Source organism: Amblyomma mixtum, chromosome 3, assembly GCF_055824585.1.
Source record: "Amblyomma mixtum isolate Tamu chromosome 3, ASM5582458v1, whole genome shotgun sequence".
Lineage (NCBI taxonomy): Eukaryota > Metazoa > Arthropoda > Arachnida > Ixodida > Ixodidae > Amblyomma > Amblyomma mixtum.
Window position 1 is genome coordinate 40,216,651 of NC_143014.1, and position 16,877 is coordinate 40,233,527.

Below are 16,877 nucleotides of genomic sequence, written 5' to 3' on the forward strand. Positions count from 1 at the left end.
AATGAGTGATGGGAGTTACTGATGTGCATGAGCTAATTATTTCTTTGAGCTTCGCAGAAAATTTACTGAACGCTTTATTGGCGCATGTTTCTTGTAGTATGCTATCCCAGTTAGTCTCAGCCACTATCGCAACAAACCGGTTTCTATCAAATGTTTGCTTATAGCGTTTTCTGGGGGGCGTGTTATTAGGGCATTCAATCAACAGGAAAGTGGGATAATGGTCCGTGATATCAAAGTTGATGACTCCGGCGATTTGAGGCGTAATGACATTAGATAATATATGATCAATGAGGGTGCTAGAGCCTCGATGAGCAATGCGCGTTGGTGACGCCAATAGTGACTCCAAACCATGGCCGAGAAAGCAGTTTGTGTATACAGAACAAGAGCTGTCAGAAATGTCAGTTATGTCAATATTAATGTCACCTACGATTACAATGTTCTTGTTTTCACGATTTAGAATTTGGAGGATGACTTCTAGTTCATGGCAAAAGTGCTCGTAAGACGCGGATGATGAGCGATAGATACTGCCAATGACAGTGTTTCTGTGTGAAGCAAAAATTGCTTTGTCAAATTCTAACCATACTGATTCGCACTTTTCTGTTTGAAACGCGATGCCGTGACGGCGTTTGTATGATATAGCGTTAGAAATAAAGGTAGCAGATCCTCCGTGTCGATCAGCTGACCTGTGATAGTATTCATTGTGATAGCCAGGAAGAGCAAACAGCCTGTCATCGTCGGATGACAGCCATGTCTCAGAAAGACAAATGATTGAAAAGGCGTGATCAACGAGCGTTAAAAAATTTACTAAGTCATCGTAATGCCTTGGTAAACTGCGAGAATTAAAATGAATAATAGACTTATGGGTATCAGCTGAATTAAGGAGGAGGCTTTTAAGGTGGTCTAGTGAGAAGTGCATGATGATTATTGATATGTGGTGCTCCTTTTACGTGAAGACTGAAAGATCATCAACTCCAGAGATACGGTAGACGTCGCTATCCTTGGTCTCCCTTGCCTTGATACGGCCATTGTCTACCCACACAAACTCCCAGTTTTTTTCTTTTTTCAGAGCCAGTGCTTTGCCAAGAAGTCGTTTGTTCTCTGGGGTTAGGTGATCATTCACGTAGATGGGCTTGTCATTGTTAGCATGGAACTTAAATCGATGGAGCTCATGGAGATGCGTGCTTTTCTTGCTTTGGAAATAAATTCTGCCTTCTTGACGCGGGAAAAAAATCGTGCTATGATGTTGGTGTCGGTTTTCGCAGGAACTCGATGCGCAACTTCAATGTCAGTGCTAGAAACTGAACAACCTATTTTCAAGCCAATTTCTTCCAGAATTGCGACGCAGCTCTCACCCTGAGTCGAAGGAACTCCCTTAACCTCAACGTTATTTATCCTATAATATTGCTCCTGTTCAGACAATCGCTGTGATAACTGCTTATTGCAACGAGCAAGTTCGTTATTCTCTTTTGTCAAGTCAGCTTGCTTGATTTTCATTGCCTCGTAGAGTTCATTGAACATAGCAAGGCTGTCTCGCAATTCGGACACTTCTTTTTTCAGCTCTTCAACATCTTTTGCCAATTCTGCATTAGTGGGCATTGTGACAGAGAAAAGACTGGTATGGGCAGCAGTGGTTGCGGCAAAAAAAGTACACGTGGAAATCAATGAAACTAACTAACCTGCGTGAGGAGTACAGAATGGTCAGGGCTTGTTCACTGCCGCAACCCCGGCTGCCAAATGGTCGATCTTGTGCGGTGTCGATCCTTATGTAGTAGTCGTTCTGGGGAGCGGGAGGGCACGTTGAACGTCGGTGGCGCTGTCGGCTGATTTGATTATCGGTGAAAGATGTCTTTTCTTGATGCTGTGTCACTGATCGTCACACGTGAGTGCTGCAGTGGACGGCTTCTTGAAAGGTGAAACGGACCTGCGTGAGGAGTACAGAATGGTCAGGGCTTGTTCACTGCCGCAACCCCGGCTGCCAAATGGTCGATCTTGTGCGGTGTCGATCCTTATGTAGTAGTCGTTCTGGGGGGCGGGAGGGCACGTTGAACGTCGGTGGCGCTGTCGGCTGATTTGATTATCGGTGAAAGATGTCTTTTCTTGATGCTGTGTCACTGTGATCGTCACACGTGAGTGCTGCAGTGGACGGCTTCTTGAAAGGTGAAACGGACCTGCGTGAGGAGTACAGAATGGTCAGGGCTTGTTCACTGCCGCAACCCCGGCTGCCAAATCAAGGAGAGGTGCGAAGAGCTCGAGTGCGAAAACTCTCGCATCAACGGGAAGTTGGCGAGCGCCTTGACCTAGCTTCGAAAACCTTTTGCAGCGAGCACACACTTTAAAACAGCCAGAAGATAGAAGAAATGACATAGCGATTCTTACGGCAGTCCTTTTGGAGCTTATGAGGTTCCATTTTGCCCCTGGGCTTTGACTTTATCCTGAGTTATGTATTGCTGTGCTCCAGAATTTGAAACGTGCTTTTGTGGAATGGAGGACGTGTTGTGATTTGTATCTTGTGATTACAGTACAAATATTTTGATAAAACTCTGATGCAGCAGAAGCTGAGCTTTCTTATTTTTCCGCCCTCCTTATCGGTGGTGATATACTGACTTAAGTCTAACGGATGAACTGCTGACTCAGCACAAGGTCATGGGATTTTTGGTGAGAATGCTGTCGTTTAAGGCCGATTCACACGACGGTCCGCCCGCCCGCGGCCTGCGCACTACGTGTTCATGCGTCAGCAAATTGATAGGCGCGCTGACCAGGCCGCGGGCTGACAGCGCACCTCTCAATGTGGTGACGCATGAACACGTAGTGCGCGGGCCGCGGGCGGACGGACCGTCGTGTGAATCGGCCTTTAGCAGTTGGCGGGATGCTGTCGTTGTGCTCCGCCAACAAAACGATTGAGAAGTCCGCAGCAAATGGTGAGGTTTACGCAATTCTAAGGGGGCAGTTTTCTTTCCTCGGAAGTGGTTACTGTCGAGCATTGCAATATGACAAAACTATAGCATGGCGCCCGAGACAACCCATGTGCGGAGGAACGCCCCGACCGCAACTGTCAACAGTAGCCCGGAGGTATTCGCCAAAGTGTTCCTTCGGCGCACAGAGAAGTGGAATATGTGGTGACATGCTGCAGTTTCTAATGCTTTGACGGAGCGTGGAGGAGAGACTGAAGCACACGGTTGTTCTTCGTGCAGTAATCGTCGTCATGACCAGCTTAACTGCTTCCAATGGAGGACGAACACCTCTCTCGTGTATTGACTTGAAGAAAATAGGGCGGGTTTGTTCCAGCCAGGCTAGAGAGCGCGAGCTCGAGGCACGACAGACGAGACATGCCCCGTGAGCCTCGTGCCAGCGCGCAGTGAAGTCCTCTCAACCTAGCCACATGCAGTGGGTACTGCCTAAAGCACCATGTCCTGGCAATCATCCATCCTTTGCCAACTGGAGGACACCTGATCCCAGCAAAATTCCTAACCTAATCCGCCTATCTGACTTCCTGCCGCCCCCCGCTGCGTTTGCCTTCTTAGAAACCCTTCCGTTACCCTGAGGACTCATTATTTTTTTATACACTGATCACTTCGCTGTCCGCAACTTAATTTCAAACCTTTTCGTTAGCCTCTAAGTTTCCGCCCCATAGGTGGAGCATCGTTTCGTTAAAGCCAAAAGCGCGTTACTTACGCGCAGTGGACACTACGTGTAAGTAACCCACTGTCGCGCGGTGGTACTTGCCAAAATCTTTCACCCTTCAAGCACGAGACATCAAAATTTTTGAGGTGTTCAAGGTGTTCCATTTAAAGGGCAACCGCAGAAGTTTTAGAATTCGACGAGCTTAAACTGCTCGAATGCGTGAAACTTGCAGGTAAAGGTAAAGCATGTGAAGTCCCTTTAGGCTAGTATTTGAAGAGGTCACCGTTTAATACCGCGACTGCTTTCAAGCCTGTCCGCAGCGCACAGCGCCAAGTGCTGGGTGCGTGATGACGTCACCTACAGTACCGGTACATTTCAAACGCATAAACACTAACTGTGAAGGAAGCAACCAAACATCGCCGAAAGCAAAGATCGGCGAGCGTTGTTTGGTAGCATCCACCGAAGCACGGCAGGCTGAGGTTGACGGCAGCGGAAATTGAAAATCTTACCTTCTGGCACGTCGCACCAATCTTCTCCGCACTCTTTTAATGCAGTGAGGAGAAGCCTAAAAATTAACCTTCGGTTGCTTCACCGTTTTAAATGCTAGCGCAAAAAAAAAAACTTTGCGTGCATTGCCTACAGCCTATATAGTTAATATGACGGAATTCTCATAAGGTTGTGCGGCTGACGTTTAAGGCTGATTAAAAACGCATTTCCACACACGCGCACGCGCGCGCGCCCTCTCTCTCTCTCACACACACACACACACACACACACACACACACACACACACACACACACACACACACACACACACACACACACACACACACACACACACACACACACACACACACACACACACACACACGTGCGCACGCACACGTGCGCACGCACGCACACATACACACACACGCACACACGTTTCTTGTAGCAGGTTTTGCAATTGCTTTTCTGATTGTGGTCATGGTCAAGAAGTGCAAAAAAAGGGAAGCATTTTCGCACTTTGAACTGTTGAAACTTCAAGCACTAAAATAGTTAAACCGCCCAAATAGCTTCTGGATTTCGTTTGCCACCCTTCGCGTATTGTATGAACGTTATTGCTCTGAGCTTTCACAGTGTAATGAAGCCCTAATTGAATTTTGGAAGCCTTTTCTCATACGTGTTTAATGTACCGATGTCCTATTACAGCGTTATTTGTGGTAAAAAGTACTTAGTGAAATAAGAATGCACGTGTGCATTATGGTGCCTGTGGTTATGTTGAAGAAAAATATTTTGATGCGATCATTACGTACAAAAAATTGACTTTAACTGTATGTATTGTCTATCACAGGTCAAGTGTGCTACTATGCTGTAACATTACAAGCTAGTGTTTCACCAAGCAGAGAAAACTGGTGCGTACAGCTGCAGCTGCAGCTCTGCACGTTAAACATTAAACAGAGCACTGAAATAATGCACAACACTGCGAAACTTATGCTGCAGCCACTGGGTGCTTCCAAACTTCTAGAAGCAGTCTGAAATGCTACAGTCGTATATGTTATGCACCAAACTAGCTCTGTGGTTGTGAAACATGCTATAATGCAGTGCTACTTAGGTGCATCTGTGGATCATTTTTAAAACTGGGAGATCTTATTTTAAACATGTATTTCTTGGATTTTTTCGTTGAGAAAATTGTGGTGAGCATTGTTTTGCTATGTAAAATTTCAGTCTTTGGGAAGAGGTGACACCACGCTCCCCCTCCCCCATATATCCTCTCCTGCCGTGCTACTATAGGCACTGTCGGCCCTTTCCGTTTTTGTCTGAGTGGCTCTTGGAGTTGTGAATCTGAAGTGATTGTTTTTCGCGGCCACCGTGATGAACTCGTTAGGACACTAAATTTAGCATTCAGGGACAGAAACTAACGTTTTAGTGTATTTGCCCATATTTACTGCAGTATCAGAAAGCATTCCTGGCATGGACAGGCGCACAATAACATGCTATGAATATAAATACAGTATTCAAGAGCAAACAAAATACTGCAGGATTTTTATTCTCCTCACTGCTGCAGCAGAAGACACTGTAGACACAGCCAGCTGCCCAAACATTCGCACGCAATGAAGGTAGATTGCAACATTCAACAACAAGAGCAGCATTAAAAAGCAGGTTGAACACTAAGCTGAGGTGCGACCATGCATGGCAGCATTGTACATGACTCAGCCAAAAGCAGACACTGCACACTCATTCAGCATAAAACTGAGAGGTTGTGGCCAGTATGCCCGCCACTTTTATGCGAGCATAGCATGCAAACTACGCGATATCAAAAACCTTGCTCAGGGATCTCATGCACGAAGTTCTAAATTCTTTCTAGAAAAGAAATATATTTTTTTTCTTACAATCTCTTGAGCACATTTGACTCCGGTCCACATAAACATCATTCGCTTTCAAAGTACAAAGTGTTGCAGAGGGCCAAATAAAAAAGCCTAATGCTAGCAAGCTGGCCAAGGAAGGGTAGCCATGTATACACAACTTTTCAAGTAGCTTAAGTTTAAAAGCAGTACGTTACACTGCATTACGTTCGAAAGCATCAGGAAATAAATAGCGCGATCCAAGACACACAATATAAAAAAATGGAACAAAAGATGATACACGGGATAGAGTAAAAAGTTCTATTTCAGTGGCATCATGTGTAACAGTCTATATCAGAAAAAAAAGAGAGAACTCAAACATGCATGCTCTTCCAAGACGAGTTCAGCCTCCTTTTCACTGCACCTTTAAGTTGTATCCGAATATAACGACAAATATAGCAACGACTATAGCAAACATATAGCATACTGTAATCAATTTCGAAATGAAATCGTCGATTACAAAGAAGAAGAAAATATTTGGTTACGAGGCCCCCGACGAGGAGGAAGACTGGAATGCAGGAGAAGCTATCGAATTCCGAGAGGCATCCCAGGTCACCGCTGACGTCATCTACGAAACTGGCGGCCCTGCAGGGGTCTGTGCACCAGCCGAGATCCGTGCGTGAGGAGAGGCAGCTAGCGTCTCTGAGTCTGGCGACAATGACGGCCGCCTGTTCAGACGGGGACCGGCCGGCGGTTCCCCAGAGACTCCTGGCTGTGTCGCCACCTCAGCATCAAGGCGAGGTTCTCTTCATGTCTGCCGACGCCCTCCGTGGCCCGTCGAACGACTCAATGCAGAAAAAAGATGAACGAAGCCTTCGAATGCTGCGAGCTCAGGAACAACTCTGCAGCGGAGGCTTTTCCAGCGTCCGTGTTGAAGAGGTACGTGATGCGAGCATCTCCCCAGCTCCTTTTGCACGCGTTGCATGGCTGTACCACAGCGGTTGGTCATGCTTATTCGCATTTAAAAGATGCTATAATCGAACAGCAACAAGAACTGACAACATTGAGCGGAACTAATTATTATGAAGAGTACCCAGTGCTACGAAGCTAGCGATTACTTAGCTCACAGCTGCAACAGGTCCTTCTTTTCGCACAATGCTACTTATGCATTCGACTGTGCTCTCGCCGAGACATTCGTAAGGCGTCTTGCAATATCGGTAACCATCTATGCCGTTTTCATCATACCCGAAAAAGAACACTTTCCATGCTTTTGATTTATTCTGTGGCGGTCTGGACCAGCCCGTGTACGAAGGGGTGTAAAGGCATTTTTAACGATGCAAGCAGTATTACATCTCCTGCTCACATTTTCCTACCTTCCTCTTTACAGCCCACAGCAGATGCGGAGGAACAAGCTGCGACGAAGGAGAGGTGCGAAGAGTTCGAGTGCGAAAACTCTCGCATCAACGGGAAGCTGGAGAGCGCCTTGACCTAGCCGCGAGGAGATTTCGCAGCGAGCACACACTTTAAAGCGGCGTAAATATGGAAGAAATGAAAGGAATAGAAATTTAATAACAGCAGTCCTTGGAACATTTATCTGCAGTTATTAGCCTTGATATATTACACTACGAAAACTGTTAGCTTAGCTAGCACAGCCAATGAAATTATTTGACTTTTGTATGATGATTGCAATATGCGGTTTGCCATTAAAATTTGTTTACCACAGAGGTTGCGGTTTCTAATTGTCTTTTGCCCAACTTATGTGTTTGTGTGCACCTGGATTTAGTCAATCGGGGGAATCTTCGTGGAAGACAAGTTTATATGGTTTTCGGGGAGCATGCAAGTGAATCGGTGCAGCGGATTGAACTGCGCTAAAATTTAGGTGTAGCGCAGCGCATCAAGACAGTATGACGCTGACGCAATAAGACCCCAATGCGCAGGGCCCAGAATCTCAGGACAGTAAACAAAGTACGTCACCTCGGTGTTCTCCAAGGCGTCCCTTCGGCGCAGAGAGGGGTAGAACTCCGCGGTGAGGCACATCAGCTCTGAAGGAGAGCAGCCTAGAGAAGAACCTAAGCTGGAGGCGTGTTCTTCTTGCAGTATCTACAAGCTATCCCCAAACGCGGGGTGCACTGCTCTGAGGGCAACCGCAATGTCATTATAACGGGCCTGCGTGGAACCTTTAGAAGAATGCGCTTGCTCCGCTAAGGCTCGTTGGTCATCTCTCGAGACAGGGGGAAACCAAGCACTCCACGAGGAAGGGGGAGGTCAACGGCAGCATTACACAAGTATAATAGTAGTTCTTTATCCGTCCTGATAGTTTATTTATTTTATTCGGCAATTCTGTAAGCCTGATTTCCGGGTTCACGGGAGTTCGAAAGAAATTGGAGACAATTCTAGATAACGCGAGGTGCAGTGCAGAAACAGTCACAGTGATAACGAACAAAATACGGGCGATACACAAATTTCTAAAACAGGCAATACTAAGCAAGCTATGCTGCTCATAAATTACTACCGGCAACAAAATAGAGGTTTCGTGAACATTTAAGGGGCTTCACACGGGTTGGGCAGAATCTAAATTTTCTGAACATTTCAAGTTCGCCCACTCGCATGCATTCATGCGGAAACCTGTTTCACTATTCAATGGTCGACCGAAAAAAAAAAGTATTTGAGCTATTCGCAGCCGCATGCAAACTGTCTGATAGGCTTTTAATGCGATAGCGTTAAAAATCCAGTGTCGCAGAAAAGTCGACGTCCTTTACCGTGAGCGAAGAATACTCCCTGTCAACGACGCCGCCGCGCCGCCGACGCCGACAACGGACACCGACGAAGAAGGTGGCGGCGTTGACCGCGAGCGAAAAATCCATGAAAAATCCCCAGAGAAGGAGCCTAAGGCGCCCACCTAGGTTACGCACGGAGTGGCAAGTCGGCCACCTAATTAGGTCACGTGACCTTGCGGCGTCATCGCAGCCTGCCCACCGGATCGTGAGCAAACTGCCCACCTTAGAAGTTGGCAATTAAATTATTGATTGATGGAGATATTGCTCGGCAGTAGTAACCTTTTTCGCACAAGCCCCCCCTGGTGTCAGCACCTGTCATCACACGGCAGTGGCGCATCGCTTAACCGCTGCATCACCGTGCCAGGAGTGGTAAGAGCACACCCAGGCTTCTATGAATGAGAAGTTGACAATGACCAATTCTCCATATATGCGTATTAACCTATTACAGTAATGGCGTCATACCTTTCAGGCCGACCTTAAGTGTCCTCTCCAATTTTTTATGATTTGTCCAGCGCGAGTGATGGTAAGCTGTTGTGGTGCAAATGGAAAAGAAATTTGGAAGGAGAAAGAAGACGTCTATCAGACAGTGATGGGATGCGAGCACAGATCCGCATGTCGCTTACCTCCAAACGGCATAGAATTTGAACTGTAACCCATTATCCGGTGTAGGAGAGCACTAGTGGAATTACGAGAGTTTTTGACCGAACTTTGCGAAGGGTCTGTGCCTGTTCCGTGTTGAGCGTCGGATGCGGTTGAAGGAGCATGCTCGCGATGGCGAGGTTCAGGCAACCTGAGGTGTTTCGTTTCGTTTTGGTACACACTGGTATTCAAGTATACGCCCAAGAAAAAGTTGTGAATAGGGCATCAGCACTCCATGGTTTGGCAGTCTCAACGGTACGCAGCTTCCTTGATTTTTTCTCTTTCCCACCCACACAAAAAGGGAGATTGCCACTTGTGAACAAACAAACAAAAAAGACATGGAAATATTTATTCCATTTAGCAGAGCACTCTGAGAATGCGATTCGAATATTTTCGCACCTCCTCAAGGGTACACACAATACTCAAACACAGTCTTAAACTAATAATTTTCAAAATTTATGTTTGGACTTGTTTATGGGCTTTCACGTCCCGAAGCGACTCCGGCTTTGAGGTACGCCGTACCGGACGGCTCAGGATAATTTCGACCAGTTGGTGTTCTTTACATGCACTGACCTCGCATAGTACACGGGCCTCTAGAACTCCGCCTCCTTTTAAATGTGACCATCGCAACCGGTATCAAATCCAAGTCTCTCGGATCAGCAGCCGAGCACCATATACACTGCGCCACCGCGGCGGCTGTATTCACCATTTGGTGGCCTTTTCTACCGACAGTGTGAATTCATTCCGTTGATGATAACTGTACGGGGTCATCGTTGGGCAAGAGCTGGTTTCGTGGAAATCCACAAACGACCTAGTACATGAATTTACAGCGCAAGGACCATTTGTGCTAAGTATGCAGAAGTACTGACTAAAATCTGATGTAAGCGCCCATGCTTCGTACACTGTTCTAGAAGTTGCAAAAAGATATAGAGAGAACTGATTCAGCACATTACATGTTTCAGTAAGTTACCAACACTTGCACCATCTATATCTTCGTCCCTCGTCAAACGAGGTGGGCACATGAGAAAAAACAACTGCAAGATAAAGCGCAAGAAAGGTGCGCATAACTGATAAAGATAGCGTAAAATGGTCTCACAATTCGACATTTTACTTCTGTTTTGTTCTTTGACAGCATACTGTAATGTTTGTCTAGCACTTTGTACAAGATACCAGCTATTTTATTTGTTTTAATACAAACATTTTCTATATACATGTCGAGGTAAGTGTTTCGGAGGATGCAGCGATTACTATACCACACATATAGCATACTGTAATCAATTTCGGAATCAAATCATCGATTATAAAGAAGAAGAAAAAGTCTGGTTACGAGGCCCCCGATGACGAGGAAGACTGGAATGCAGGAGAAGCCATCCATCGAGTTCAGAGAGGCATCCCAGGTCATCGTTGACGTCATCTAGGAAACTGGCGGCCCTGCAGGGGTCTGTGCACCAGCCGAACTCCGTGCGTGAGGAGAGGCAGCTAGCGTCTCTGAGTCTGGCGACAATGACGGCAGCCTCTTCAGACAGGGACCGGCCGGCGGTTTCCCAGAGACTCTTGGCTGTGTCCCCACCACAGCATCAAGGCGAGGTTCTCTTCAGAATTGCCGAGGCCCCCTGTAGCCCGTCGAATGCCTCCATGCCGACCAAAGCTAGACGAAGCCTTCGTATCCTGCGAGCTCTGGAACAACTCTTCTGTGGAGGATTTTCCAGCGTCCGTGTTGAAGAGGTACGTGATGCTAGCATCTCCCCAGCTCCTTCTGCACGCGTTGCATGGCTTTGCCACAGCTGTTGCTCATGCTCATTTGCATGTAAAAGATGCTGTAATCGAGCAGCAACAAGAACTGAGAACATTGAGCGAAACTAATTATTATGGTGAGTACCCAGTGCCATGTATGGGTGAACACGAAGTTAGCAATTACACAGCTCACAGTTGCAACAGATCTTTCCTTTCGCACAATGCTATGTGTGCATTCGATTGTGCTCTGGCAGAGACATTCGTAAGGCGTCTTGCAATATCAGTCACCATCTACGGTGTTTTCATCATGCCCTGAAAAGAACACTTCCATGCTTTCGATTAATTCAGTGGCGGTCTGGACCAGCCAGTGTACGAAGGGGTGTAAAGACATTTTTATCAGTGCAAGCAGCATTACATGTAAAGCTCATATCTGTCTACCTTCTTCATTCCAGCCCACAGCAGATGCGGAGGAACAAGCTGCGACGAAGGAGAGGTGCGAAAACTCTCACATCAACGGGAAGCTGGAGAGCGCCTTGACGTAGCCGCGAACACCTTTTGCAGCGAGCACACACTTGGAAGCGGCGTGAATGTGGCAGAAACAAAAGAATAGAATTGTAATAATAGTAGTTCTTGGAACATTTATCTGCAGTTATTAGTCTTGCCATGCTGGAGTACGAAAACTGTCAGCTTGTTAACACAGCCAAAGAAATATTTTCACTTTTATATGATGACTGCAATATGTGCTTTGCCATTAAAGTTTGTTCACCACGGAGGTGTTGGTTTCTAATTGTCTTCTGCTCCACTTAGGTATATGTTCCTGAGTGCACCTAGATGTAGTCAGTCGGAGGAATCTTGGGGGAAGACAAGTCTATGTGGTTTTCGGGGTGCATGCAAGTGAATCGCTGCAGTCCATTGAACTGTGCTAAAACTGTGCTTTAGCGCAGCGCATACCGACAGTGTGACGCGTTAAGTCCCCGATGCGCGGGTTCCGAAAACACGAAACAGTAAACGAAATACTTTACCTCGGTGTTCGCCAAGGCGTCCCTTCGGCGCAGAGAGAGGTAGCACTCCATTGTGAGACGCTGCAAAGAAGAACCTAGTGTGCACGCGTGTTGTTCTTGCAGTATCCACCCACTATCGCCTTAAGCGGAGTGCCCTGCTCTGAGGGCACCCGAAATGTCAATATAACGGGCCTGCGTAGAACCTTTTGAAGAATGCGCTTGCTCCACTAAGGCCCGTTGGTCATTTGCCGAGACAGGGTGAAGCCAAGCACTACACGAGGAAGCGGAAGGGTAATTGCAGCGTTACACAAGCATAATAGTACTGTATCCGTCCTGAATACTTATTTATTTATTTATTTAGTTATTTATTTATTTATTTTGATTTGACATTACTGTAAGCCTGATTTTCGGGCTCACAGGAGTTGAAAAGAAAGTTTCGGTCTTGGTGACACTTGATGTTACTAAGGCCAATGACAGCGTTGAGCATACTTACGGTCCTCCTTACCAAACTTGTTCAGCTACACCCACCGCACTACATTTATGTCTGGGTTTGTGAATATTTAAAGGACAGATTTTTCTTTTGCACAGACGAATCTTTCTGTTCTAATACCTATGTTCAATCAAGAGGTGTGCCGCAAGGATCTGTTCTGTCAGCGCTGCTTTTTAACATATTGATTTAGGACATCGCCATTCATCCTAACATTACAGTTTTTGCATACGCAGACGATAAAGCTTTTTTCGCCTCAGCAAAGAATATTCATACTTTTTACCAATTTTTGCTGTCATACCTGAATGCTCTTGAAGACTGGTAGCACCAAATTAATTTATCAATTAATGTCAGTAAGTGTGGCGTGCTGGTATTTCCGACAGACACCCCTTTGTACATCTCGCTAGTCTACCACTCCACCCCAATTCCGCCATTGGAGTTGATTAAATACCTAGGTGTTACTTACGCTCCATGTTTGGACTTGCTCCACCCTGTTAAGCATGATTTTATTAAAGGGGAAAGTGCTCTGGGCCAGCTGACACGAGTTGGCAATAAGCTTTGGCATGCGTCGCGACACTTTACTGTTTCTCTATAAGGCTTCTGTGAGACCGATTCTGGAGTTCGGTTGCGTCCTGTTCTCTGGTAGCACAAACTAGAAGCTGCAGCCCTTAGCCTTACTGGAATGGTTGTCGTACGGGACTACCTTGGGCTCCGAAAATCAGCTTCAAACACTGTGCTTTATATAGAATACTGCGCATTTTCAGTCCTTAAAGTACCCTTGGAATGTCCGGTCGTGTAAATCAAGGCTGTGTGAGGTGTCAATCACGCTTCTGCGATGCAGAATTCCCCACCTAAATTTGTACTTATGCAGATGCGGGTTCGCTACGACAAGCATTCGTGACTCATGTGGAGAAGTTGCAAGAATAGAACATTTTCTCTCCTCTTGCCGGTGGTACGCATTTCAGAGAAAGCAATATTTGGATGTCCCTCTTTCGAGGTTAGGACTCCCTGTGTCTCTACCAGTTCTTCTCTCATTCGGTGTGAGCGCCAAGGGATTCTATTTTGCGGCTACCTTCATGATTACATTTATTTTTTTTATTTCAGAATACTGTAGGCCACTTCCTGGCCCAAGCAGGAGTGAATTTACATTGTTACATAACCAAAGGAATAAAATTATACAATATTAGCAGCACACGGACACAAAACATCCATGCAAACAATATTAGCAGGTAAGTAGACGATTTAACGCATCAGAAAAATTTTACGAGGAAAAACAGATGCCAGGAATGAATTCCAATCTTGCACTGTTCTAGGGAAAAACTGTAGTTAAAGTTAAGTTTTCGCGAAAAGGGGAGTAAGTGAATGCTCATGAACGCTCCGAGTCCTTCTCACTATAGGACGCTGAGTGCACTCCGGAAGCTTGAGTTTATTTTTTCCTGTTAAACTATTAAACAAGAATACCAATCTATTAATCTTACTGCGGATTTCTAGTGTAGAAATGTTATTTGAGATCATTAACTGCGACGGAGAGTCTTCCTTACCGTATTTTCCCTATATAAACCTAACCGCTTTCCTACTGGCTTTTTCAAGGACCATGATGTCCTTTTTCGTGTACGGGCCCCACACGACCGAAGCATATTCAAGTAAAGAGCGCACACAAGCTTCGTAAGCCAATTTTTCATGTGTGCTGGGGCAGTTTTTAGCTTTCTTCGTAAAAATCGTATCGCAAGTGGTCGTATCGCAACTGGTCGGTTACGTTGTTAACTATACATAAACTTCTGCCGAATGTCCAAAAAGTGCATTCTATTCTATTCTGGGCACTTCAAATTTGTTTACTTAAATTAAAATTTTGAAGAATTATTATATCTTTACTTGGCATTCACCAACGTACGTTGGCTAAGCCCCCGCGTGGGTATGTCCCATTTTTACTGAGGGAGAAGAAGAAGACAGAGAACCCATCGAGTTCCGAGAGGCGTCCCAGGTCACCGTTGAAGCCATCGACAAACCTGGCGGCCCTGCAGGGGTCTGTGCACCAGCCGAACTCCGTGCGTGAGGAGAGGCAGCTGGCGTCTCGGAGAACGGCGACAATGACAGCAGCCTGTCCAGACAGGGACCGGCCGGCGGTACCCCGGAGACTCCTGGCTGCGTCGCCATCACAGCATCAAGGCGAGGTTCTCTTCAGGAATGCCGAGGCCCCCTGTAGCCCGTCGAATGCCTCCATGCCGACCAAAAGTAAACGAAGCCCTCGAATGCTGCGAGCTCTGGAACAACTCTGCGGCGGAGAATTTTCCAGCGTCCGTGTTGAAGAGGTACGTGATGCGAGCATCTTCCCAGCTCCTTCTGCACGCGTTGCATGGCTATGCCACAGCAGTTGCTCATGCTCATTCGCAAAAGATGCTATAATCGAACAGCAACAAGAATTGACAACATTGAGCGAAACTAAATATTATGAAGTGTACCCAGTGCTGCGGATGCGTGTGAACACGAAGTTAGTGATTACATTGCTCACAGTTGCAGCAGAGCCTTCCTTTCGCACAATGCTACATATGCTTTCGATTTTGCTCTCGACGAGACATTTGTAAGGCGTCTTCCAATACCTATCACCTTGTACGGCGTTTTCATCATACCCTAAAAAGAACACTTTTCATGCTTTCGATTTATTCAGCGGCGGTCTGGACCATCCAGTGTACGAAGGGGCGTAAAGACATTTTTAAAGATGCAAGCAGTATTACATGTCCGGCTGATATTTTCCTACCTTCTTCTTTCCAGCCCACAGCAGATGCGGAGGAACAAGCTGCGATGAAGGAGAGGCGCGAAGAGGTCGAGTGCGAAAACTCTCGCATCAACGGGAAGCTGCAGAGCGCCTTGACCTAGCCGCTAGCAGATTTTGCAGCGAGCACACACTTGAAAGCGGCATGTGAATGGAAGATAATAGCAGTTCCTCGAACACTTATCTGCAATTATTAGCCTTCCTATGCAGCAGTACGGAAATTGTGTACTTAGGTAACACAGCCAAAGAAATATAACTATTGTATGATGATTCCAATATGTGATTTGCAATTAAAGGTTGTTTACCACTGAGGGTGCGGTTTCTAATTGTCTTCTGCCCCACTTACGTGTTGCTGAGTGGGCCTGGATTTAGTCAGTCGGAGGAACCTTCGTGCAAGAAAAGTATGTGGTTTTCTGGGAGCATGCAAGTCAATCGCTGCAGCCCATTGAACTGTGCTAAAACTGTGCTTTAGCGCAGCGCATCACGACAGTGTGACGCGTTAAGGCCCCGATGCGCGGGTTCCGAAAACACGGGACAGTAAACGAAATGCTTTACCTCGGTGTTCGCCAAGGCGTTCCTTCGGCGCAGAGAGGGATAGCATTCTGCTGTGAGACTCTGCAAAGAAGAACCTAGAGTGCGCGCGTGTTGTTCTTGCACTACCCACCCGCAGTAGCCGTAACCGGGGTGCCCTGCTCTGTGGGCAACCGAAATGTCATTATAACGGGCCTGCGTAGAACCTTGAGAAGAATGCGCTTGCTCCGCTAAGGCCCGTTGGTCATATGCCGAGACAGGGTTAAGCCAAGCACTTCACGAGGAAGGGGGAGAGTAATGGCAGCATTACACAAGTAAAATAGTACTGTATCGGTCCTTATTTATTTATTTATTTATTTATTTATTTATTTATTTATTTATTTATTTATTTCGACAATACTGTAACCCTGATTTCCAGCCTCACAGGAGTTGGAAAGCAACTGGAGACAATGCTAGATAACGCGAGGTACTGTGCAGAGACGGTCACAATGATAACTGGAAGTAAATAAGGGCGATGCACAAATTGCTAAAGCAGGCAAGATTATTCAAACTACGCTGCTCATGAATTGCGAGAGGCAACAAACGGGAGCTTTTGTGAACATTTAAGGGGCTTCACCCTGGCTGGGCAGACTCAGTTTTCTGAACACTTCAAGTGCACCCAGGCTGATATATTCATGCGGGAACCTGTTTCACTCTTCAATGGTCAGCCGAAAAATTTAATAGTTGAGCGTGTCGCTGCCGGATGCTAACGGTCTGATACACTTTTAATGCAACAGCGTTAGGAATCCACTGTCGCAGAAATGTCTACGTCCTTTACCGTGAGCGAAAAATACTCCCTCTCAACGACGCCGCCGCGCCGCCGACGCCGACAACGGACACCGGCGAAGAAGGTGGCGGCGTTGACAGGGAGCGAAAAATCCATGAAAAATCCCCAGAGAAGGAGCCTAAGTCGCCCACTCAGGCTACCCACGGATGTGGCAGGTGGGCCACTTA

At 46.5% G+C, this 16,877-nt stretch overlaps 2 protein-coding genes across 2 annotated transcripts; both read left to right on the forward strand.

The window, feature by feature from the left end:
• The first annotated feature begins 10,849 nt into the window (after nucleotides 1–10,849).
• LOC149349824 (uncharacterized) lies at nucleotides 10,850–11,637 on the forward strand. Its single transcript, XM_089576826.1, has 2 exons — nucleotides 10,850–11,086; nucleotides 11,548–11,637. The coding sequence occupies exons 1-2, from the start codon at nucleotides 10,865–10,867 to the stop codon at nucleotides 11,635–11,637; spliced, it is 312 nt and encodes a 103-aa protein (XP_089432952.1). The 5' UTR covers nucleotides 10,850–10,864.
• Nucleotides 11,638–14,661: 3,024 nt separating this feature from the next.
• On the forward strand, nucleotides 14,662–15,664 carry LOC149349825 (uncharacterized). Its single transcript, XM_089576827.1, has 2 exons — nucleotides 14,662–14,892; nucleotides 15,353–15,664. The coding sequence occupies exons 1-2, from the start codon at nucleotides 14,671–14,673 to the stop codon at nucleotides 15,455–15,457; spliced, it is 327 nt and encodes a 108-aa protein (XP_089432953.1). The 5' UTR covers nucleotides 14,662–14,670; the 3' UTR covers nucleotides 15,458–15,664.
• Nucleotides 15,665–16,877: the final 1,213 nt, after the last annotated feature.

What these genes read in the sequence shown, in the direction of transcription:
- LOC149349824 (XM_089576826.1), top strand. Translation starts at nt 10,865, where the DNA reads ATGACGGCAGCCTCTTCAGACAGGGACCGGCCGGCGGTTTCCCAGAGA. An exon ending in CCAGCGTCCGTGTTGAAGAG is followed by an intron (nt 11,087 to 11,547) that starts GTACGTGATGCT and finishes TCTTCATTCCAG; the next exon opens with CCCACAGCAGATGCGGAGGA.
- LOC149349825 (XM_089576827.1), top strand. Translation starts at nt 14,671, where the DNA reads ATGACAGCAGCCTGTCCAGACAGGGACCGGCCGGCGGTACCCCGGAGA. An exon ending in CCAGCGTCCGTGTTGAAGAG is followed by an intron (nt 14,893 to 15,352) that starts GTACGTGATGCG and finishes TCTTCTTTCCAG; the next exon opens with CCCACAGCAGATGCGGAGGA.